This window comes from Haliotis cracherodii, unplaced genomic scaffold (genome assembly GCF_022045235.1).
Source record: "Haliotis cracherodii isolate W230 unplaced genomic scaffold, xgHalCrac1.p SCAF_14, whole genome shotgun sequence".
NCBI classification, from domain to species: domain Eukaryota; kingdom Metazoa; phylum Mollusca; class Gastropoda; order Lepetellida; family Haliotidae; genus Haliotis; species Haliotis cracherodii.
The window spans coordinates 27,528,389-27,553,429 of NW_027266269.1; the positions used below are offsets into that span (position 1 = coordinate 27,528,389).

The 25,041-nt window shown below is 47.6% G+C and overlaps 1 protein-coding gene across 7 annotated transcripts in view; it reads right to left on the reverse strand.

The window, feature by feature from the left end:
* LOC139460662 (leucine-rich repeat-containing protein 71-like) overlaps positions 1–25,041 on the reverse strand; it is a 55,612-nt gene that overhangs the window by 23,306 nt on the left and 7,265 nt on the right. For 6 of the 7 annotated variants that reach the window (XM_071242140.1, XM_071242139.1, XM_071242138.1 and 3 more), the window contains exons 5-12: positions 24,105–24,180; positions 23,403–23,477; positions 22,703–22,777; positions 21,025–21,184; positions 20,275–20,358; positions 17,577–17,666; positions 6,014–6,127; positions 4,206–4,281 (exon numbers count right to left, since the gene is read on the reverse strand). In XM_071242140.1, the coding sequence (XP_071098241.1) occupies positions 4,206–4,281; positions 6,014–6,127; positions 17,577–17,666; positions 20,275–20,358; positions 21,025–21,184; positions 22,703–22,777; positions 23,403–23,477; positions 24,105–24,180 (750 nt within the window). Of the gene's footprint in view, positions 1–3,149; positions 3,189–4,205; positions 4,282–6,013; positions 6,128–17,576; positions 17,667–20,274; positions 20,359–21,024; positions 21,185–22,702; positions 22,778–23,402; positions 23,478–24,104; positions 24,181–25,041 lie in introns of all 7 variants that reach the window. The other variant, XM_071242135.1, reaches the window with a different exon arrangement.

Sequence of the window (25,041 nt, forward strand, 5' to 3'; positions counted from 1 at the left end):
ATCGGTAGTATCACACACTGCGATCAGAGCGCTACGACTGTCCTAAGTCCGTGTTCAGCGGTGTAAGCTACAGTCACAGAGCTAAGACTCCTTTGTTGAACAGGGCCCAGCCTAAATCAGGCTGTGACTTGAACCACTTGTCTGAAACATGAGTCTTATATCGTTTGTTTCAGACACAGAGCTCCAGATAACTTTTTGAGCAATTGAGTTTTTACTGTAGGGTTTCTATTTTAATTGGGTTATTACATTTTTCATTGGGTAACCAATATTTTTTCACTCGTCTATTCATGACTCTATTGGGTATTTACCAAAATTAGTGAACATTTTAAGATTTTAAAAATATGAAATAATGTTTCGAATGTATACAACTGTTCTAAATATATAGGCTTGACTTAGAAAGTAAATCATCTCGTAATTGTACTTCAGAAATTAGCTCCTTTGTACGCATGCTGAAAAAGCTTCATTGGGTATTTACGCGAGATGTATTTACGCGAGATGTTTTTATACATTTGTGTTTTTCATTTAATGCATGCGTTCCTGTACGCAAGTTAATTGAAAGTAATTGAGTTTTGAATACTTCTTGGGGGGTATTTTACGCTGCTTAGCTGATAACGATCCTCGTCATCCAAATCTGGCCTACACAGAGATTTTGCTAGGATCAGATCAAGTGATCTCTCCGTGGGCCCCATTCCAAAAATCGATCTTAGCGAAAAGACAAACGTAACTCCAAAACTTTATCAGACTTACGACAATCGTAGCGCTAAGATACTTTTGTGGAATAGGGAGATATCGCAGCAATGAAATTGCATCACAATGCTTTGCAGACCATTATGACATCATCAGATTCTTTGATGTCACAATCAAATGACATCACTAATCTCTTTGACTCTGGAGCTGGTTAGCTTGGGTGAGATTCCCTAAATATCTACAAACACTGATACTGAAACACAGGCTTGGCCAAGCCGAGTCTTGCGTTGTTTGCACAGGCGGCTAGAGTCTTTAAACCAGCTAGTTGGTTTCTCTACGCTACTTCAATACCTACAACGCAACATGCAAGAAAGCAAAGAAATTTCACCCACTTTAACTCTAATCATGCATTAGTTATTGCAAATTCTACCTCAAACAAGCTTGTCCACCTATGTTTGAAGCAAATATGTTCTACGGAAGGAGTTTTGATAAAACGTTTTGTCTGTGTCGCTCACCTGGAGGGAGGCTCCCTATACTAAAACACCTTCAGGGCTGAAATATCACCATTGTTTCATCAACATAATGAAGCCAAGAGTTAAATAGAAGTCCTAGCCTGGGTCTAAACTTCATGGTAACAGACACCTGTCTGGCTGTTAGGGCTGGGACGAGTCCAAATTTACTACCTGGGTACCCATCACCCTATTACACAACCCTACCCGGATACCTGCTGAAGATATATAGAGATAGGTACAAACTGTCAGATTTGGAAATGATTGACCATAGCCCTGGTAAAATGTATTTAGATACATGTATAAAGCGATCTGGTCATGCATACAATGACGTTTACTGCATGAAGTTTGATCTTAATTCAAATATATTAAAGTCAGAAGGAAGGGTGCGTAGTCAGAAAGAAATGGGAACATTAGTACTTGTAGTGTAACAAAAGAGTTTTAGATCATTTTTGTCATTAAACAATATATTACGTGACTAACCACGGGGCCGGTTAGTCCTGTGGGTACCCGGGTCTTTCTTAGGCCCACACGACCGAGTACCCGAGTTACCCGTCCCAGCCCTACCGTCTGTTACCCTTGTGATATTATCCATTAGTCTACAGCCTGAGCCTAAAAAATTTTACTGTCTTTTTAGCTCAGCTCAAAAAAGTTGAATAGGTTGCACAGACAGTACATATGGGCCATTTCCTCACATTAGGTTTTTCTGTCTGTCTTCGAAATATAGTCAATAATCCACTATCACTGACAATACAATCTCCCTCTACACGGTAACATGGTTTATATCCATATCATTCTGTGGTAATGTTTTTTTAACACCGTACTCAGCAATATTCTAGCCATATGACAGGAGCCTCCAAAGAATTGTGTCTGGGCCAGACAATCCAGTGATCAGTATTATGAGCAACGATCCCTGCCATCAGGGTACGATGTCTCTTTATCAACGAAATCAGTTAACCGGCCTCTTAGGGCCAGCATAGATCCTGGCGCTACGCAGGGATGCAGTTCGTAGAACAAAGGTCATTGGAGATGATGAATTTGTTTCTTCACTTTGAGAAAGAAGCAAGAATGCTAATGCCGTTGTACAAAGCGATCTTAGCGCTAAGGTGATCGTAACCCCCATACCTTAACACAGACTTACGACAGTCTTAGCGCTAAGGTTGTTTTGTACAACGTCACCAAGACGTGTATCATTAGTATTCGGGATTTATCTTGGATTCCATACGAAGTGACCTTGGCAGAAAATCTCAACCTTTATTTCAAAATTGGTATTTTTTGCATTTTTTTTTCGCAATTTAGGAGGTAGGCAATAGTGTAAAACAAACCACTAAAGCCTTTTTAATCCTCTTCACTGGTCCTGTCTTCAGTGAAATACAAGTCATTTCTACAAAGCCATAACATTGGTTATGACTAGATTGGTTGGTTAGTTGGTTGGTTGGTTTGTTGTTTAACGCCGCACTCAGCAATATTCCAGCTATATGACGGCGGTCTGTAAATAATCGAGTCTGGACCAGACAATCCATTGATTGACATCATGAGCATCGATCCACGCAATTGGGATTAATGACATGCATCAACCAAGTCAGCGAGCCTGACCACCCGATCCCGTTAGTCGCCTTTTACGACAAGCATAGTCACCTATTACAGCAAGCATTGGTTGCTGAAGACCTATTCTACCCCGGAATCTTCACAGATTGGTTAGGACTAGAACTACAGGAATTGGGAAGCTCGTTATTCCATTTTGTCCAGACATTAGTTGCAGACTGAGGGCTGTATATGGGTCAAGATAAATCCCAAAGTGAGTTGACATGTTAGCATTAAACCCCAGCATGGCGCGGAGCAGGACAGGACAGGAGTTGGAGTCTCGGGGACTCAGCTGTGGTGAGAGCTGGAGTGAGTAGTTCTGAGATCTACGTTGTCGACAGAGGCATGCAAGTTTCATGCACAACTTACTTTGAAACATCAACTGTCCGATAAACGATTTGAAAAAACCTAAACAAAACCATTACATCATCACAATGGGTTCTGGGTCAAGTGACCTTGAGTGAGTGAGTGAGTATGGTTTTACGCCGCTTTTTGCAATATTCCAGCAACATCACGGCAGGGGACACCAGAAATGGGCTTCACATGTTGTAACCATATGGGAAATCGAACCCGGGTCTTCGGTGATATGAGCGAACGCTTTAACCAGAAGGCTACCCGACCACCCTTCAAGTGACCTTGAAGCTACTGTTATCAGTACATCATAAAAGTAGTTCTCACGAATATAGTTAACGGTTAACTTGTCACATGACTCACTGTTTCAGTTATCAAGTTAACTTGTACAGGGTCCGCTAGAGTTAGGAACAAAGTGATTAGTCAGTTGCAATCAGTTCAACAAAATGCCTTGGTTATTAGGAACAAATTACAAACCTAATCTCAAATAAAACTCTAGGTTCACACAAGTAGCAAAACCTAAATATTTCACACCAAAACAATTAAAAATAAAAATAAGCATCACACACTAACCATGTCATTAACTATCCCACATGGTCTACAAATAACAAACTTTATATGACATGATCGGTATACACTTTCTATCACACGAGCTAGTGTTTATCTACCGTATTCGACGTAATAAGCGCCCCGCTCTAATAAGCGCCCACGGCAATATTTGCTAATATATTGGCTAGTGAACAATCCCAATTACCACCCCTTCCGATTGATCAATGAACACTTATTTATTCGTGTATAATATGCACTTGTGTGTTATATGCACCCTTAATTATGGGCAATTAAATCCTGGAAAATATATCTGTCGTGCATAATACGCACAGACTTTTCATTTGTTTCTTTTCAGGCTGTCACCATAAATCACGAAATTTACGATCTTACAATTCTGTATTTTTTTCTCACCAAAATTCTATTCTAATAAGAGCCCCCTATTTCCAATTTTGAGAGCGCCCTGGGCGCTTATTACGTTGAATACGGTAATTGTGCTGATTAATGGTAATCTGGGAGGAAACGTACCCTTCTTGGAGCTTCCTTTGTCGTCTTTTTCTTTTCTCGTCCCTCCCTTTTTGTCTTCCTCTTTGGCCTTCGGATCCTGGATTAAATGGCCAGTGTTATTATCCATGTCAATACTATTGCAGTGGTACAACTAGCGGGTATACTAAAACTTGATTTATGTCAATACTATTCTCATAGTTAGGCAAACTAGCCACTACACTGATACTTTTATCCATGTCAGTATCAGAGCTCCAGATAAGCTGCGTATCTGCGTAAAATACGCATCAGAAATGCAGAAATACGCAGTAAAATAAAATCCAAGCGTATCAAATACGCAACAAACATTACAGATACGCTACAAAAATAAAACTTGTGTGTATCATTAAAATATTGTGAAGGAACCCTGCGAATTCGATTAGCAAATCAGCAACTTATTTTGAAATTATAAACAGGCTTTCCGTCAACCTTGCCAAACTCCACGATGACAGATACATCATGATCATTTGCCATCACACTTTCTTGTGGAAGTATCATGGTATTTTTGAGTCCTATAAAGCTCTCGAACCCACACAACACCAGTTTGCAGGGACTAGATGAATAGTGTTTTTAAATACTGATACCCAATGATTTTAAAATACATCGGTAAAACACCAAAAGCTTATCTGGAGCTCTGCAGTATAATTGCATCTTCCTGAGGCAAGGGCATTAACTGACAATAAAAGTCCAGTTTCCACCCTTCCTGAACTGGGCTGCGATTCCAGAGTTACATTTTGGCTGGACTTACAAGTTTATGCATAGACCAATCAAAATTGCTTAAACGAACTAAACATCCAGTTCGTAAACAACATGGATTTCAACGTGCAGATTTCGGTCAACTGCAGGATTTGCAAAGTATGTGTACAGCCACCTGGGCTTAGACAGATATTTTGCATATTCTTTCATGCTTTTAATCAAGGTGCTCACATGTTTTGATGCACTTCTGGGGGTAAGACCCGTTTTATTACAATATAGATCTTGATCATCGAGCAGATCGTCTAGACGTCCTAGACATAGTTTTAAATGATTTACAGGGATTGATATGAAACAGGTTTTAAGTTAAAATACCCAAATGTGAAGAAACAGGTGGGTTAAAATTAAATTTCCTCCAAAACTCGTCGATACCCAATCAATATCAAACCCCTGGGTAAAATACCCAAATACCAAAAAGCTTATTCAACATTTTTTTTAATTCTTGGTTTACGGATGCACCACTCTTTCAAAGTTCAAATGTTGAAAAAAAAAAAAATACAAATTACTCCTTTTCTTATTACCACCGATCTTTACTTGAAAAAATGCATAAAAAGTTCAACAACAAACATTTTGGTTTCGTTATCGAGTGTAAAGCAAAGGGAAGTCACTCTGATATTTCCCACTGGGATCCTTCTCTAATACCATCTAAGCGTGTCAACACAAAGCACAGTGCCGACCAGTTTAATCGTCAACCATGCTGCCAAAATGGCGGCGTCTTTCATGCATTTCATATTACATGAATATTTCTCTATTGCCATTTGTGCACAAGCTGAGTTCCAGGGATATAATAAAATATTCTTGAAAAATTGAGTTGTTTTACTTTTGGTACTCCAGAATAATGTTTTTTTATACCTACCTAACTTTTTTAAATGGGCCAAAAGACAAATAAAGAAAATCCTAGAGGTTTTTGTTTTTTTTCAATTTGCCTACCTCACTTTTGAAATGATTTTTGAAATCCATAAACCAAGAAATAAAAAAAATGTCGCCTTATTATAGTTCTGCTTTCATCCATGGTAAATGTCAAATGCCCCGTAGTGTACCTTATTCTTTTTAGCCGATGGTTTGTCTCGCTTAGACTTGTCCTTGTCTGTGTGGGAGCTGCTTCGAACACTGCCAGGACGGTCCTTGGACTCAGCTCGACGGCTCGGTGGGGGCTAGGGGTGAACAGTGCATGTGAACAGTGAACACAAACATGCTGGCACCATCAGATATCACGAAGGATAAAAAGGTTCATCGGATCATTCTCAGACAACTTCTGAAACATTAGTGTCAGTGCAGGCCTCTTTGCTGTTTAATACGAGGATGTGAGTGGATGTTGTGAGGATCTGTCTCTACAGGGAGACCAGTGTGGGGTATACGGGCCTATTCTGACCCGGGATCACTACAGAGAGACAAGTGTGGGTTATAGGGGCCTATTCTGACCCGGGATCTCTTCAGGGAGACAAGCGTGGGTTATTGGGGCCTATTCTGACCCGGGATCTCTACAGGGAGACAAGTGTGGGTTATTGGGGCCTATTCTGACCTGGGATCTCTACAGAGAGACAAGTGTGGGGTATTGGGGCCTATTCTGACCCGGGATCTCTACAGGGAGACAAGTGTGGGTTATTGGGGCCTATTCTGACCCGGGATCTCTACAGAGAGACAAGTGTGGGGTATTGGGGCCTATTCTGACCTGGGATCTCTACAGAGAGACAAGTGTGGGGTATTGGGGCCTATTCTGACCTGGGATCTCTACAGAGAGACAAGTGTGGGTTATTGGGGCCTATTCTGACCCGGGATCTCTACAGAGAGACAAGCATGGGTTATAGGGGCCGATTCTGACCCGGGATCTCTACAGGGAGACAAGTGTGGGTTATCGGGGCCTATTCTGACCAGGGATCTCTACAGAGAGACAAGTGTGGGTTATTGGGGCCTATTCTGACCCGAGATCTCTACAGAGAGACAAGTGTGGGTTATTGGGGCCTATTCTGACCCGAGATCTCTACAGAGAGACAAGTGTGGGGTATTGGGGCCTATTCTGACATTGGGATCTCTACAGAGAGACAAGTGTGGGTTATTGGGGCCTATTCTGACCCGGGATCTCTACAGGGAGACAAGTGTGGGGTATTGGGGCCTATTCTGACCAAGGATCTCTACAGGGAGACAAGTGTTGGGTATTGGGGCCTATTCTGACCCGGGATCTCTACAGGCAGATAAGTGTGTGATATTGGGTCCTATTCTGACCTGGAATCTCTTCAGGGAGACAAGCGTGGGGTATAGGGGCCGATTCTGACCCGGGATCTCTACAGAGAGACAAATGTGGGGGATTGGGGCCTATTCTGACCCGGGTTCTCTTCAGGGAGACAAGTGTGGGTTATTGGGGCCTATTCTGACCCGGGATCTCTACAGGGAGACAAGTGTGGAATATGGGGCCTATTCTGACCTGGGATCTCTACAGGGAGACAAGTGTGGGTTATATGGGCCTACTCTGACCCGAAGTCTACAGGGAGACAAGTGTGGGTTATATGGGCCTACTCTGACCCAGGATCTCTACAGGGAGACAAGCATGGGTTATATGGGCCTACTCTGACCCGGAGTCTCAACAGGGAGACAAGCATGGGTTATATGGGCCTACTCTGACCCGGGATCTCTACAGGGAGACAAGCATCGGTTATATGGGCCTACTCTGACCCGGGGTCTCTACAGGGAGACAAGCATCGGTTATATGGGCCTACTCTGACCCGGGATCTATACAGGGAGACAAGAGTGGGTAATATGGGCCTACTCTCAACTGGGGTCTCTACAGGGAGACAAGTGTGGGTTATATAGCCCTACTCTGACCCAGGATCTCTACAGGGAGACAAGCATGGGTTATATGGGCCTACTCTGACCCGGAGTCTCTACAGGGAGACAAGCATGGGTTATATGGGCCTACTCTGACCCGGGATCTCTACAGGGAGACAAGCATGGGTTATATGGGCCTACTCTGACCTGGGATCTCTACAGGGAGACAAGTGTGGGTTATATGGGCCTACTCTGACCCGGGATCTATACAGGGAGACAAGCATGGGTTATATGGGCCTACTCTGACCCGGGGTCTCTACAGGGAGACCAGTGTGGGTTATATGGGCCTACTCTGACCCGGGATCTATACAGGGAGACAAGCATGGGTAACATGGGCCTACTCTCACTCGGGATCTCTACAGGGAGACAAGTGTTCGGTATTGGGGCCTATTCTGACCCCAGATCTCTACAGGGAGACAAGTGTGGGGTTTTGGGGCCTACTCTGACCCCGGGTCTCTACAGGGAGACAAGTGTTGGGTATTGGGGCCTATTCTGACCCGGGATCTCTACAGGGAGACAAGTGTGGGGTATTGGGGCCTATTCTGACCCGGGATCTCTACAGGGAGACAAGTGTGGGGTATTGGGGCCTATTCTGACCAAGGATCTCTACAGGGAGACAAGTGTTGGGTATTGGGGCCTATTCTGACCCGGGATCTCTACAGGGAGATAAGTGTGGGATATTGGGTCCTATTCTGACCTGGAATCTCTTCAGGGAGACAAGCGTGGGGTATAGGGGCCGATTCTGACCCGGGATCTCTACAGGGAGACAAGCGTGGGTTATATGGGCCTACTCTGACCCGGGATCTCTACAGGGAGACAAGCATCGGTTATATGGGCCTACTCTGACCCGGGGTCTCTACAGGGAGACAAGCATCGGTTATATGGGCCTACTCTGACCCGGGATCTCTACAGGGAGACAAGCGTGGGTTATAGGGGCCGATTCTGACCCGGGATCTCTACAGGGAGACAAGCATGGGTTATAGGGGCCTAATCTGACCCGGGATCTCTACAGGGAGACAAGCATGGGTTATAGGGGCCGATTCTGAACCGGGATCTCTACAGGGAGACAAGCATGGGTTATAGGGGCTGATTCTGACCCGGGATCTCTACAGGGAGACAAGCATGGGTTATAGGGGCCGATTCTGACCCGGGATCTCTACAGGGAGACAAGCATGGGTTATAGGGGCCTATTCTGACCCGGGATCTCTACAGGGAGACAAGTGTGGGTTATAGGGGCCTATTCTGACCTGGAATCTCTACAGTGAGACAAGAGTGGGGTATTGGGTCCTATTCTGACCCGGGATCTCTACAGTGACAAGCGTAGGTTATTGGGGCCTATTCTGACCTGGAATCTCTACAGGGAGACAAGAGTGGGGTATAGGGACCTATTCTGACCCGGGATCTCCACAGGGAGACAAGCGTGGGTTATATGGGCCTACTCTGACCCGGGATCTCTACAGGGAGACAAGCGTGGGTTATATGGGCCTACTCTGACCCGGGATCTCTACAGGGAGACAAGCATGGGTTATAGGGGCCGATTCTGACCCGGGATCTCTACAGGGAGACAAGCATGGGTTATAGGGGCCTATTCTAACCCGGGATCTCTACAGGGAGACAAGAATGGGTTAAAGGGGCCTAATCTGACCCGGGATATCTACAGGGAGACAAGCATGGGTTATAGGGGCCGATTCTGACCCGGGATCTCTACAGGGAGACAAGCATGGGTTATAGGGGCCGATTCTGACCCGGGATCTCTACAGGGAGACAAGCATGGGTTATAGGGGCCTATTCTGACCCGGGATCTCTACAGGGAGACAAGTGTGGGTTATATGGGCCTACTCTGACCCGGGATCTATAGAGGGAGACAAGCATGGGTTATATGGGCCTACTCTGACCCGGGGTCTCTACAGGGAGACTAGTGTGGGTTATATGGGCCTACTCTGACCCGGGATCTATACAGGGAGACAAGAGTGGGTAATATGGGCCTACTCTCAACTGGGGTCTATACAGGGAGACAAGCATGGGTTATATGGGCCTACTCTAACCCGGGATCTCTACAGGGAGACAAGCATGGGTTATATGGGCCTACTCTGACCCGGAGTCTACAGGGAGACAAGCATGGGTTATATGGGCCTACTCTGACCCGGGATCTCTACAGGGAGACAAGCGTGGGTTATATGGGCCTACTCTGACCTGGGATCTCTACAGGGAGACAAGTGTGGGTTATATGGGCCTACTCTGACCCGGGATCTCTACAGGGAGACAAGCATGGGTTATAGGGGCCGATTCTGACCCGGGATCTCTACAGGGAGACAAGCATGGGTTATAGGGGCCTATTCTGACCCGGGATCTCTACAGGGAGACAAGCATGGGTTATAGGGGCCGATTCTGACCCGGGATCTCTACAGGGAGACAAGAATGGGTTATAGGGGCCTAATCTGACCCGGGATATCTACAGGGAGACAAGCATGGGTTATAGGGGCCGATTCTGACCCGGGATCTCTACAGGGAGACAAGCATGGGTTATAGGGGCCGATTCTGACCCGGGATCTCTACAGGGAGACAAGTGTGGGGTATAGGGGCCTATTCTGACCTGGAATCTCTACAGTGAGACAAGAGTGGGGTATTGGGGCCTATTCTGACCCGGGATCTCTACAGTGACAAGCGTAGGTTATTGGGGCCTATTCTGACCAGGAATCTCTACAGGGAGACAAGAGTGGGGTATAGGGGCCTATTCTGACCCGGGATCTCTACAGAGAGACAAGTGTGGGTTATTGGGGCCTATTCTGACCCGAGATCTCTACAGAGAGACAAGTGTGGGTTATTGGGGCCTATTCTGACCCGAGATCTCTACAGAGAGACAAGTGTGGGGTATTGGGGCCTATTCTGACATTGGGATCTCTACAGAGAGACAAGTGTGGGTTATTGGGGCCTATTCTGACCCGGGATCTCTACAGGGAGACAAGTGTGGGGTATTGGGGCCTATTCTGACCAAGGATCTCTACAGGGAGACAAGTGTTGGGTATTGGGGCCTATTCTGACCCGGGATCTCTACAGGCAGATAAGTGTGTGATATTGGGTCCTATTCTGACCTGGAATCTCTTCAGGGAGACAAGCGTGGGGTATAGGGGCCGATTCTGACCCGGGATCTCTACAGAGAGACAAATGTGGGGGATTGGGGCCTATTCTGACCCGGGTTCTCTTCAGGGAGACAAGTGTGGGTTATTGGGGCCTATTCTGACCCGGGATCTCTACAGGGAGACAAGTGTGGAATATGGGGCCTATTCTGACCTGGGATCTCTACAGGGAGACAAGTGTGGGTTATATGGGCCTACTCTGACCCGAAGTCTACAGGGAGACAAGTGTGGGTTATATGGGCCTACTCTGACCCAGGATCTCTACAGGGAGACAAGCATGGGTTATATGGGCCTACTCTGACCCGGAGTCTCAACAGGGAGACAAGCATGGGTTATATGGGCCTACTCTGACCCGGGATCTCTACAGGGAGACAAGCATCGGTTATATGGGCCTACTCTGACCCGGGGTCTCTACAGGGAGACAAGCATCGGTTATATGGGCCTACTCTGACCCGGGATCTATACAGGGAGACAAGAGTGGGTAATATGGGCCTACTCTCAACTGGGGTCTCTACAGGGAGACAAGTGTGGGTTATATAGCCCTACTCTGACCCAGGATCTCTACAGGGAGACAAGCATGGGTTATATGGGCCTACTCTGACCCGGAGTCTCTACAGGGAGACAAGCATGGGTTATATGGGCCTACTCTGACCCGGGATCTCTACAGGGAGACAAGCATGGGTTATATGGGCCTACTCTGACCTGGGATCTCTACAGGGAGACAAGTGTGGGTTATATGGGCCTACTCTGACCCGGGATCTATACAGGGAGACAAGCATGGGTTATATGGGCCTACTCTGACCCGGGGTCTCTACAGGGAGACCAGTGTGGGTTATATGGGCCTACTCTGACCCGGGATCTATACAGGGAGACAAGCATGGGTAACATGGGCCTACTCTCACTCGGGATCTCTACAGGGAGACAAGTGTTCGGTATTGGGGCCTATTCTGACCCCAGATCTCTACAGGGAGACAAGTGTGGGGTTTTGGGGCCTACTCTGACCCCGGGTCTCTACAGGGAGACAAGTGTTGGGTATTGGGGCCTATTCTGACCCGGGATCTCTACAGGGAGACAAGTGTGGGGTATTGGGGCCTATTCTGACCCGGGATCTCTACAGGGAGACAAGTGTGGGGTATTGGGGCCTATTCTGACCAAGGATCTCTACAGGGAGACAAGTGTTGGGTATTGGGGCCTATTCTGACCCGGGATCTCTACAGGGAGATAAGTGTGGGATATTGGGTCCTATTCTGACCTGGAATCTCTTCAGGGAGACAAGCGTGGGGTATAGGGGCCGATTCTGACCCGGGATCTCTACAGGGAGACAAGCGTGGGTTATATGGGCCTACTCTGACCCGGGATCTCTACAGGGAGACAAGCATCGGTTATATGGGCCTACTCTGACCCGGGGTCTCTACAGGGAGACAAGCATCAGTTATATGGGCCTACTCTGACCCGGGATCTCTACAGGGAGACAAGCGTGGGTTATAGGGGCCGATTCTGACCCGGGATCTCTACAGGGAGACAAGCATGGGTTATAGGGGCCTAATCTGACCCGGGATCTCTACAGGGAGACAAGCATGGGTTATAGGGGCCGATTCTGAACCGGGATCTCTACAGGGAGACAAGCATGGGTTATAGGGGCCGATTCTGAACCGGGATCTCTACAGGGAGACAAGCATCGGTTATATGGGCCTACTCTGACCCGGGGTCTCTACAGGGAGACAAGCATCGGTTATATGGGCCTACTCTGACCCGGGATCTCTACAGGGAGACAAGCGTGGGTTATAGGGGCCGATTCTGACCCGGGATCTCTACAGGGAGACAAGCATGGGTTATAGGGGCCTAATCTGACCCGGGATCTCTACAGGGAGACAAGCATGGGTTATAGGGGCCGATTCTGAACCGGGATCTCTACAGGGAGACAAGCATGGGTTATAGGGGCTGATTCTGACCCGGGATCTCTACAGGGAGACAAGCATGGGTTATAGGGGCCGATTCTGACCCGGGATCTCTACAGGGAGACAAGCATGGGTTATAGGGGCCTATTCTGACCCGGGATCTCTACAGGGAGACAAGTGTGGGTTATAGGGGCCTATTCTGACCTGGAATCTCTACAGTGAGACAAGAGTGGGGTATTGGGTCCTATTCTGACCCGGGATCTCTACAGTGACAAGCGTAGGTTATTGGGGCCTATTCTGACCTGGAATCTCTACAGGGAGACAAGAGTGGGGTATAGGGACCTATTCTGACCCGGGATCTCCACAGGGAGACAAGCGTGGGTTATATGGGCCTACTCTGACCCGGGATCTCTACAGGGAGACAAGCGTGGGTTATATGGGCCTACTCTGACCCGGGATCTCTACAGGGAGACAAGCATGGGTTATAGGGGCCGATTCTGACCCGGGATCTCTACAGGGAGACAAGCATGGGTTATAGGGGCCTATTCTAACCCGGGATCTCTACAGGGAGACAAGAATGGGTTAAAGGGGCCTAATCTGACCCGGGATATCTACAGGGAGACAAGCATGGGTTATAGGGGCCGATTCTGACCCGGGATCTCTACAGGGAGACAAGCATGGGTTATAGGGGCCGATTCTGACCCGGGATCTCTACAGGGAGACAAGCATGGGTTATAGGGGCCTATTCTGACCCGGGATCTCTACAGGGAGACAAGTGTGGGTTATATGGGCCTACTCTGACCCGGGATCTATAGAGGGAGACAAGCATGGGTTATATGGGCCTACTCTGACCCGGGGTCTCTACAGGGAGACTAGTGTGGGTTATATGGGCCTACTCTGACCCGGGATCTATACAGGGAGACAAGAGTGGGTAATATGGGCCTACTCTCAACTGGGGTCTATACAGGGAGACAAGCATGGGTTATATGGGCCTACTCTAACCCGGGATCTCTACAGGGAGACAAGCATGGGTTATATGGGCCTACTCTGACCCGGAGTCTACAGGGAGACAAGCATGGGTTATATGGGCCTACTCTGACCCGGGATCTCTACAGGGAGACAAGCGTGGGTTATATGGGCCTACTCTGACCTGGGATCTCTACAGGGAGACAAGTGTGGGTTATATGGGCCTACTCTGACCCGGGATCTCTACAGGGAGACAAGCATGGGTTATAGGGGCCGATTCTGACCCGGGATCTCTACAGGGAGACAAGCATGGGTTATAGGGGCCTATTCTGACCCGGGATCTCTACAGGGAGACAAGTGTGGGGTATTGGGGCCTATTCTGACCCGGGATCTCTACAGGGAGACAAGTGTGGGGTATTGGGGCCTATTCTGACCAAGGATCTCTACAGGGAGACAAGTGTTGGGTATTGGGGCCTATTCTGACCCGGGATCTCTACAGGGAGATAAGTGTGGGATATTGGGTCCTATTCTGACCTGGAATCTCTTCAGGGAGACAAGCGTGGGGTATAGGGGCCGATTCTGACCCGGGATCTCTACAGGGAGACAAGCGTGGGTTATATGGGCCTACTCTGACCCGGGATCTCTACAGGGAGACAAGCATCGGTTATATGGGCCTACTCTGACCCGGGGTCTCTACAGGGAGACAAGCATCGGTTATATGGGCCTACTCTGACCCGGGATCTCTACAGGGAGACAAGCGTGGGTTATAGGGGCCGATTCTGACCCGGGATCTCTACAGGGAGACAAGCATGGGTTATAGGGGCCTAATCTGACCCGGGATCTCTACAGGGAGACAAGCATGGGTTATAGGGGCCGATTCTGAACCGGGATCTCTACAGGGAGACAAGCATGGGTTATAGGGGCTGATTCTGACCCGGGATCTCTACAGGGAGACAAGCATGGGTTATAGGGGCCGATTCTGACCCGGGATCTCTACAGGGAGACAAGCATGGGTTATAGGGGCCTATTCTGACCCGGGATCTCTACAGGGAGACAAGTGTGGGTTATAGGGGCCTATTCTGACCTGGAATCTCTACAGTGAGACAAGAGTGGGGTATTGGGTCCTATTCTGACCCGGGATCTCTACAGTGACAAGCGTAGGTTATTGGGGCCTATTCTGACCTGGAATCTCTACAGGGAGACAAGAGTGGGGTATAGGGACCTATTCTGACCCGGGATCTCCACAGGGAGACAAGCGTGGGTTATATGGGCCTACTCTGACCCGGGATCTCTACAGGGAGACAAGCGTGGGTTATATGGGCCTACTCTGACCCGGGATCTCTACAGGGAGACAAGCATGGGTTATAGGGGCCGATTCTGACCCGGGATCTCTACAGGGAGACAAGCATGGGTTATAGGGGCCTATTCTAACCCGGGATCTCTACAGGGAGACAAGAATGGGTTAAAGGGGCCTAATCTGACCCGGGATATCTACAGGGAGACAAGCATGGGTTATAGGGGCCGATTCTGACCCGGGATCTCTACAGGGAGACAAGCATGGGTTATAGGGGCCGATTCTGACCCGGGATCTCTACAGGGAGACAAGCATGGGTTATAGGGGCCTATTCTGACCCGGGATCTCTACAGGGAGACAAGTGTGGGTTATATGGGCCTACTCTGACCCGGGATCTATAGAGGGAGACAAGCATGGGTTATATGGGCCTACTCTGACCCGGGGTCTCTACAGGGAGACTAGTGTGGGTTATATGGGCCTACTCTGACCCGGGATCTATACAGGGAGACAAGAGTGGGTAATATGGGCCTACTCTCAACTGGGGTCTATACAGGGAGACAAGCATGGGTTATATGGGCCTACTCTAACCCGGGATCTCTACAGGGAGACAAGCATGGGTTATATGGGCCTACTCTGACCCGGAGTCTACAGGGAGACAAGCATGGGTTATATGGGCCTACTCTGACCCGGGATCTCTACAGGGAGACAAGCGTGGGTTATATGGGCCTACTCTGACCTGGGATCTCTACAGGGAGACAAGTGTGGGTTATATGGGCCTACTCTGACCCGGGATCTCTACAGGGAGACAAGCATGGGTTATAGGGGCCGATTCTGACCCGGGATCTCTACAGGGAGACAAGCATGGGTTATAGGGGCCTATTCTGACCCGGGATCTCTACAGGGAGACAAGCATGGGTTATAGGGGCCGATTCTGACCCGGGATCTCTACAGGGAGACAAGAATGGGTTATAGGGGCCTAATCTGACCCGGGATATCTACAGGGAGACAAGCATGGGTTATAGGGGCCGATTCTGACCCGGGATCTCTACAGGGAGACAAGCATGGGTTATAGGGGCCGATTCTGACCCGGGATCTCTACAGGGAGACAAGTGTGGGGTATAGGGGCCTATTCTGACCTGGAATCTCTACAGTGAGACAAGAGTGGGGTATTGGGGCCTATTCTGACCCGGGATCTCTACAGTGACAAGCGTAGGTTATTGGGGCCTATTCTGACCAGGAATCTCTACAGGGAGACAAGAGTGGGGTATAGGGGCCTATTCTGACCCGGGATCTCTACATTGAGACAAGCGTGGGTTATATGGGCCTACTCTGACCCGGGATCTCTACAGGGAGACAAGCATGGGTTATATGAGCCTACTCTGACCCGGGATCTCTACAGGGAGACAAGCATGGGTTATAGGGGCCGATTCTGACCTGGGATCTCTACAGGGAGACAAGAATGGGTTATAGGGGCCTAATCTGACCCGGGATATCTACAGGGAGACAAGCATGGGTTATAGGGGCCGATTCTGACCCGGGATCTCTACAGGGAGACAAGCATGGGTTATAGGGGCCGATTCTGACCCGGGATCTCTACAGGGAGACAAGCATGGGTTATAGGGGCCTATTCTGACCCGGGATCTCTACAGGGAGACAAGTGTGGGGTATAGGGGCCAATCTGACCTGGAATCTCTACAGGGAGACAAGAGTGGGGTATTGGGTCCTATTCTGACCCGGGATCTCTACAGTGACAAGCGTAGGTTATTGGGGCCTATTCTGACCAGGAATCTCTACAGGGAGACAAGAGTGGGGTATAGGGGCCTATTCTGACCCGGGATCTCTACATTGAGACAAGCGTGGCTTATTGGGGCCTATTCTGACCCGGAATCTCTTCGGGGAGACATTTGGGAATATTTACAGACACTTGCTGCAGACCTGGGGCTGAATATTGGCCTCTGAGCATATCTAGATAAACCCCCATACCCTGGTCTATTTGACAACAGTAGAACATAGCCATGTGCCAACAACAATGTTTTAGGTGGATGAGAGCGTGCTCTGTGCCTTCATGTAATTATTGCCCTGTAATGTGGAAACATATGGTACTGTGCACAGTACACAGGTCACAAGTAGGGAAAAGTTAGGCAATGTTGCGGAGAGTAGGTGGATGGGTAACCGTGTACGGCCACCTCCACTCCCGAAAGTTTGCAAGGCTTCAATCCTGACCCAAATTCAAACACAGGTTACATGTAGTGTCTCCTGAGTGACTTTGTTAGAAATATGCCTCTGTTCACTAGCAGTGGATGGGTACCCGGCAGGATGAGAATGCAATATGACTGGGGTAGCTAGGGTTGTAACTTGTATACTCCCCAGGAGGCAGAGAATGAAATACAGTGTCATAATAACATGGTGCTGTGAGCATACATCAGAGGGTGGGGTTGGTGCATTTCAAGTATCTTTTATTATCATTATTGTTATTATTACTTACAGATTTATTTCTCTCTGGAGAACCCTTCTCTGAGATGAGTCGACGACGTTCTACTACCTCTTCATGGGTCAGTGGAAACCGAGACAGAGCCTGCAGACAAAATATATAACTGTACCCTAAAATCCACCATGTTGATAAAAAAACGGATTCATAAAAACAGCTGGATATTATTCCTATGTCAAGGATTCTGATTGATTCATCGTAGCTTGTGTCTACTAGCCTGAACCGGTCACTTGGTGTCTTTTATATATCTGCGCACAAACTTCATTGTATTTTAACTCGTACAACTCAACACTAATGCAGTGGCTGTGATGCAGATTTTTAGACGACCCACGACAAGAAAAGTAGTCTTGAAAGACTTTGATATCGTGTAGTGGGCACTCTTATGTTGGGAAGATGTCAATAATTGTCCAAATATGTTTTTTGCTTACGTAGTCATGAAATAGAGGAATGTGCTAGCCAAAGTTGATAAAATCATGGAAATATCCTATACACCATCAGTCTCCAGCAAGATCAGTGGGTGTATCATCCAATACACCACCAGTCTCCAGCAAGATCAGTGGGTGTACCATCCAATACACCACCAGTCTCCAGCAAGATCAGTGGGTGTATTATCCAATACACCTCCAGTCTCCAGCAAGATCAGTGAGTGTATCTTCCAATACACCACCAGTCTCCAACAAGATCAGTGGGTGTACCATCCAATACACCTCCAGTCTCCAGCAAGATCAGTGGGTGTATCATCCAATACACCTCCAGTCTCCAGTAAGATCAGTGGGTGTATCATCCAATACACCATCAGTCTCCAGCAACATGAGTGGGTGTATCATCCAATACACCTCCAGTCCCCAGCAAGATCAGTGGGTGTATCATCCAAAACACCACCAGTCTCCGGCAAGATCAGTGAGTGTATCATCCAATACACCATCAGTTTTCAGCAAGATCAGTGGGAGTATCATCCAATACACCACCAGTCTCCAGCAAGATCAGTGGGTGTACCATCCAATACACCATCAGTCTCCAGCAAGATCAGTGGGTGTATCATCCAATACACCACCAGTCTCCAGCAAGATCAGTGAGTGTATCATCCAATACACCACCAGTCTCAAGCAAGATCAGTGGGTGTATCATCCAATACATCTCCAGTCTCCAGCAAGATCAGTGGGTGTATCATCCAATACACCACCAGTCTCCAGCAAGATAAGTGAGTGTACCATCCAATACACCTCCAGTCTCAAGCAAGATCAGTGGGTGTATCATCCAATACACCACCAGTCTCCAGCAAGATCAGTGAGTGTATCATCCAAAACACCATCAGTCTCCAGCACGATCAGTGGGTGTATCATCCAATACACCCTCAGTCTCCAGCAAGATCAGTGAGTGTATCATCCAATACACCACCAGTCTTCGGCAAGATCAGTGGGTGTATCATCCAATACACCTCCAGTCTCCAGCAAGATCCGTGGGTGTACCATCCAATACACCACCAGTCTCCAGCAACATCAGTGGGTGTATCATCCAATACACCTTTAGTCTCCAGCAAGATCAGTGAGTGTATCATCAAATACACCACCAGTCTCCAGCAAGATCAGTGGGTGTATCATCCAATACACCATCAGTCTCCAGCAAGATCAGTGGGTGTATCATCCAATACACCACCAGTCTCAAGCAAGATCAGTGAGTGTACCATCCAATACACCACCAGTCTCCAGCAAGATCAGTGGGTGTATCATCCAATACACCACCAGTCTCCAGCAAGATCAGTGGGTGTATCATCCAATACACCTCCAGTCTCCAGCAAGATCAGTGGGTGTACCATCCAATACACCACCAGTCTCCAGCAAGATCAGTGAGTGTACCATCCAATACACCACCAGTCTCCAGCAAGATCAGTGAGTGTATCATCCAATACACCATCAGTCTCCAGCAAGATCAGTGGGTGTACCATCCAATACACCACCAGTCTCCAGCAACATCAGTGAGTGTACCATCCAATACACCACCAGTCTCCAGCAAGATCCGTGGGCGTATCATCCAGTACACCACCAGTCTCCAGCAAGATCCATGGGTGTATCATCCAATACACCACCAGTCTCCAGCAAGATCAGTGGGTGTACCATCCAATACACCACCAGTCTCCAGCAAGATCAGTGAGTGTATCATCCAATACACCTCCAGTCTCCAGCAAGATCAGTGAGTGTATCATCCAATACACCACCAGTCTCCAGCAAGATCCATGGGTGTATCATCCAATACACCACCAGTCTCCAGCAAGATCAGTGAGTGTATCATCCAATACACCACCAGTCTCCAGCAAGATCCATGGGTGTATCATCCAATACACCACCAGTCTCCAGCAAGATCCGTGGGCGTATCATCCAATACACCACCAGTCTCCAGCAAGATCAGTGAGTGTATCATCCAATACACCACCAGTCTCCAGCAAGATCCATGGGTGTATCATCCAATACACCACCAGTCTCCAGCAAAAAGCAGCAGTTGACACCATGGAGTTACACCACCAGTCTCCAGCAAAAAGCAGCAGTTGACACCATGGAGGTCAACAATGAAAAGCTCAGAGTTAACATACACAGAACAGTACTGTGGGTATACTTTACAAATCTACCTGCAATCACGACAGCAGAATCTGTCTGAAAATTAAGTGTCTGCTGATTGTAGTTGAGGAATGCCCACTGACCTCTGCTATTTTCTTCACCCCCTTATCTCCGATGTGATTGTTGGCGAGGGAGAGAGACAGCAGCGATCGGTTCATCCTCAGCCCCTGTAACATAACATCATGTGACATCACATCTTTATACTAGATACCTCACAATCATAGGCAGATCCAGAGGGGGTTCCAGGGGTAGTTTGATATATTGACATCAGGATTTTGATATATTGGACCCCTCCCTTTTATAAATGCTGGATCCACCTTTAACAATGCGCTTCAATACTAAAACACCAATTTCTTAGGAACTGCTAACACTCATTAGTCGTGTCACTCATTAGTCATACACCCGCTACCATGACAACACAATGACAGCTACCAACACAATATAATTCTCACAACTGACAACACTGATCTGATACACTTGTACCTTTTACACAGCAAATATACTTCCAGAAATGAGAGTTATCTCCCTTCAATCAGGACATTGATGCACGCAGACAAGCCCGCACGCCTTCACGCTCGCACACACGCAAACACAAATCAGAGCAAATTCTTATGAATAAATGAATCATAGCAGTGTTGTCCTATATAGATTTTACAACACAGTAATTGTCCGGAGGAGGGTATTATCAGGATCCAGACTACCATAGAATCTGGATCCGGATGGGAGCGGGCCATCTATGCATTGATGCAATCATGGTTGTAAACTAAGAACATCATTCACTCAGTCAGTCACGACCCTTTATCTGCTAGTTGGGAGATTTCCCCAGACATTACCCCTGCGAGATGCTCCGCACCAACATCTGTGATTCTGTTGCCGGCCAGGTTGAGAGACATAAGCTTTGTGTTGAACCGTTTGGCTGTCCCCAGTGCCTTGCCGATCCCCTCCGCTGCCTCGTCCGAGACAGAGCAATGTTGGAGTGAGAGAAGCTGAACACTGAATGAATGAGGGAGTGAGTAAGTATGGATGATTGCTGCATCAACAGAATTCAGTCATGTCACACCTTGACAGATTGATGTGGGAAATCTTTCATATTTTCGACGAAACCAAAAGGTGTGGAGTGACAGACAAATGATAATTAGGGTCAGACCATACAATAATAACAATAATAATAAACAAGTGCTCCTGGAAAATTTTTGGGAGACAGAATATTTTGTCATTAGCATTACAAGACCATTTCTCTCTGATGCAGGGAGACAATCTATTTTGCATCTGTAACACAAACCAAATGCAAGGAAAGGGTCATCTACAGTGCCATTTCTCCCAGCCCAACCCACACCCCCTCCCCAACACTCACACACACCCTCACCTGCTGTCATCGTCCACCAACAGATGCCAGTTCTCCTCCTACCACCACCCACACCCCCGCCCCAACACTCACACACACCCTCCCCTGCTGTCATCGTCCACCAACAGATGCCAGTTCTCCTCCCCCCACCCCCAATAACACCCCAACACCCACCCCCGCCCCAACACTCACACACACACCCTCACCTGCTGTCATCATCCACCCACAGATGCCAGTTCTCCTCCCCCCACACCCACCCCCACCGCAATGCACCCCAACACACACACACCCTCATCTGCTGTCATCAGCCACCAACAGATGCCAGTTCTCCTCCCCCACCCCCCAACCCCCCAATCCACCCCAACACACACACACACTCACCTGCTGTCATCGTCTACCAACAGATGCCAGTTCTCCTCCCACCCCACCCCCACCAACACCCCAACACCCACCCCCTCCCCAACACTCACACACACCCTCACCTGCTGTCATCATCAACCAACAGATGCCAGTTCTCCTCCCCCCACCCCCACCCCCACCCCAATCCACCCCAACACACACACACCCTCACCTGCTGTCATCATCCACCAACAGATGCCAGTTCTCCTCCCCCCACCCCCCACCCAATCCCCAACAACACACACACACCTTTACCTGCTGTCATCGTCCACCAACAAATGCCAGTTCTCCTCCCCCCACCCCCACCCAATCCCCAACAACCCACACACACCTTTACCTGCTGTCATCGTCCACCAACAGATGCCAGTTCTCCTCCCCCCACCCCTACCCACACACCCCTGCCCCAACACACACACACCCTCACCTGCTGTCATCATCCACCAACAGATGCCAGTTCTCCTCCTAACCCCATCTCAATCCGCAACAACACACACACACCCTCACCTGCTGACATCGTCCACCAACAGATGCCATTTCACCTCCCACCCCTACCCACACACCCCCGCCCCAACACACACACACCCTCACCTGCTGTCATCATTCACTAGCAGATGCCAGTTATCCTCCCAGAACCCCCACCCCCACCCCCACCCCAATCCCCAACAACACACACACACACTCACCTGCTGACATCGTCTACCAACAGATGCCAGTTCACCTCCCACCCCTACCCACACACCCCCGCCCCAACACACACACACCCTCACCTGCTGTCATCATCCACCAGCAGATGCCAGTTCTCCTCCCCCTCCTGTATGCTATTGCCATCCAGGATCAGGTTCCTGCAACAGACGAGCCCATCTATAGTCCACCACTAGCAGAACATGTCCAGTACTTCCATGCAATCCTTATTGTTACATGACAGTGATAGTTTAACCGTGATAGTATGTAATAGAAATATGGAGAATGTTCTATGTTGTGAGGGCACTATGAGGCTTTCCAGTAGCTGGTTAGAATATATGACAAGACAAGAGCATGTTTACATATCTATCATGCATTTCATCACATCAGAATCAGCTTTCATGTGAGGATTGCTCATCATCCCTGATTCTCTGCCTAGCCCATCACGGAAGCTTGACCACTCTCATCGCTGAGTGAAAATATATATATCACTGACATTGCTATCACCACAGTATTTTAGTACTTGATACTGACCGCTGCCATCATATTATATACTGGCATTGAATATTGCACTACCACTCTGTTGTGTACTGCCATTGTAAATTGACGTGCAGTAATTTGTACTGATTTGTAAACTTAGTGGATTTTGTAATACATTTGTTGATTGTATACCACATGCTGGTTGTTTGTTGGTTTCACACCAAGTTCTTGTATGTACAGATTCCTGGGTTAACATATTGTTTCAATTCGGGAATTGACACGTAACACCCATCCAACACAACTTACTTGAGATTCATACAGAGTGGCATGAAGGATGCCAAGATGGCAACTGTCTCCCCTGTCAGTCCAACCTGCCACAAGCTGGGAACAGAAACAGATTACAGGAATACACAAACAAATAATCTTCCTTTAATTCATTTGAACAATTAATAACAAGAAGAATACTTTTGAGCAAATTACAAGCTTAACAGTGTTCAAAATTAAGCCTCGAAGAGATGGAGACTGAGGTATAATGCTGATATTAAACACAGAAGATTCACAGAGGTCCCTACATTCAAAACTAGGACAGAAACAATGACATTGTATGCAGGCCAGCAAAGGATTTTTAATGCCTCAAACAATACTTTATTTAAGAAATAAATGAGTGGGAGTTGTTTTATCATGCAACACTGCAGGGAGAATAAACCATGAGGGTCGCAACCCCGAGTGGTTTATTTTCCCTGTAGTGTTCTATTTTACAATAAACAACAACAACCACAAGTTATTTATTTCTTATATAAAGTATTGTTTGAGGCATTAAAAATCCTTTGTGCAGCCTTTTTAAGGATGTTGATAAATTGTACAAGCTTTGGTAACAACAAGTACCATCTTTTAACATCTCTTGGTATGACCCAGTCAGGTATCGTACCCCGGACCTTCCACTCTCAGAGACTAAAGCATAACACCTATTCAAAAAACATTTTCTAATTTCAGTACAAGTTGACTCACTTGATTGTATGTAGCCTCTCCATGGCCGGCCAGCATTGCTTGAATATCTCCATCATACAGTCATCCACCTTCCACCCTGTAACAGATATCATGGATTACCTCCCTTGTTCCAAACAGCATTCTTCACACCAGCTGCATTAGAGCTGACATGCCACTCTCAGCATTACCCTGTCAGTGTCTAGATATCCCTACTCTGATGTATAGCTAGGTGACACAGTCTAGATATACCCACCCTGATGTATAGTTAGGTGACACAGTCTAGATATACCTACCCTGATGCATAGTTAGGTGACACAGTCTAGATATACCCGCCCTGATGTATAGTTAGGCGACACAGTCTAGATATACCCGCCCTGATGTATAGTTAGGCGACACAGTCTAGATATACCTACCCTGATGTATAGTTAGGTGACACAGTCTAGATATACCTACCCTGATGTATAGTTAGGTGACACAGTCTAGATATACCCGCCCTGATGTATAGTTAGGCGACACAGTCTAGATATACCTACCCTGATGTATAGTTAGGTGACACAGTCTAGATATACCTACCCTGATGTATAGTTAGGTGACACAGTCTAGATATACCCGCCCTGATGTATAGTTAGGCGACACAGTCTAGATATACCTACCCTGATGTATAGTTAGGTGACACAGTCTAGATATACCTACCCTGATGTATAGTTAGGTGACACAGTCTAGATATACCCGCCCTGATGTATAGTTAGGCGACACAGTCTAGATATACCTACCCTGATGTATAGTTAGGTGACACAGTCTAGATATACCTACCATAGATGTAAACTTCAAAGTGTCTAGGTGTACCAAACAATATTTTAGAGTGTTGCCCGCCACAGATGTATACTTTCCTGACAGTGTCTAGACATACCAATCACAGATACATATTTCCCTGAGTGTCTAGCTATACCCATCACAG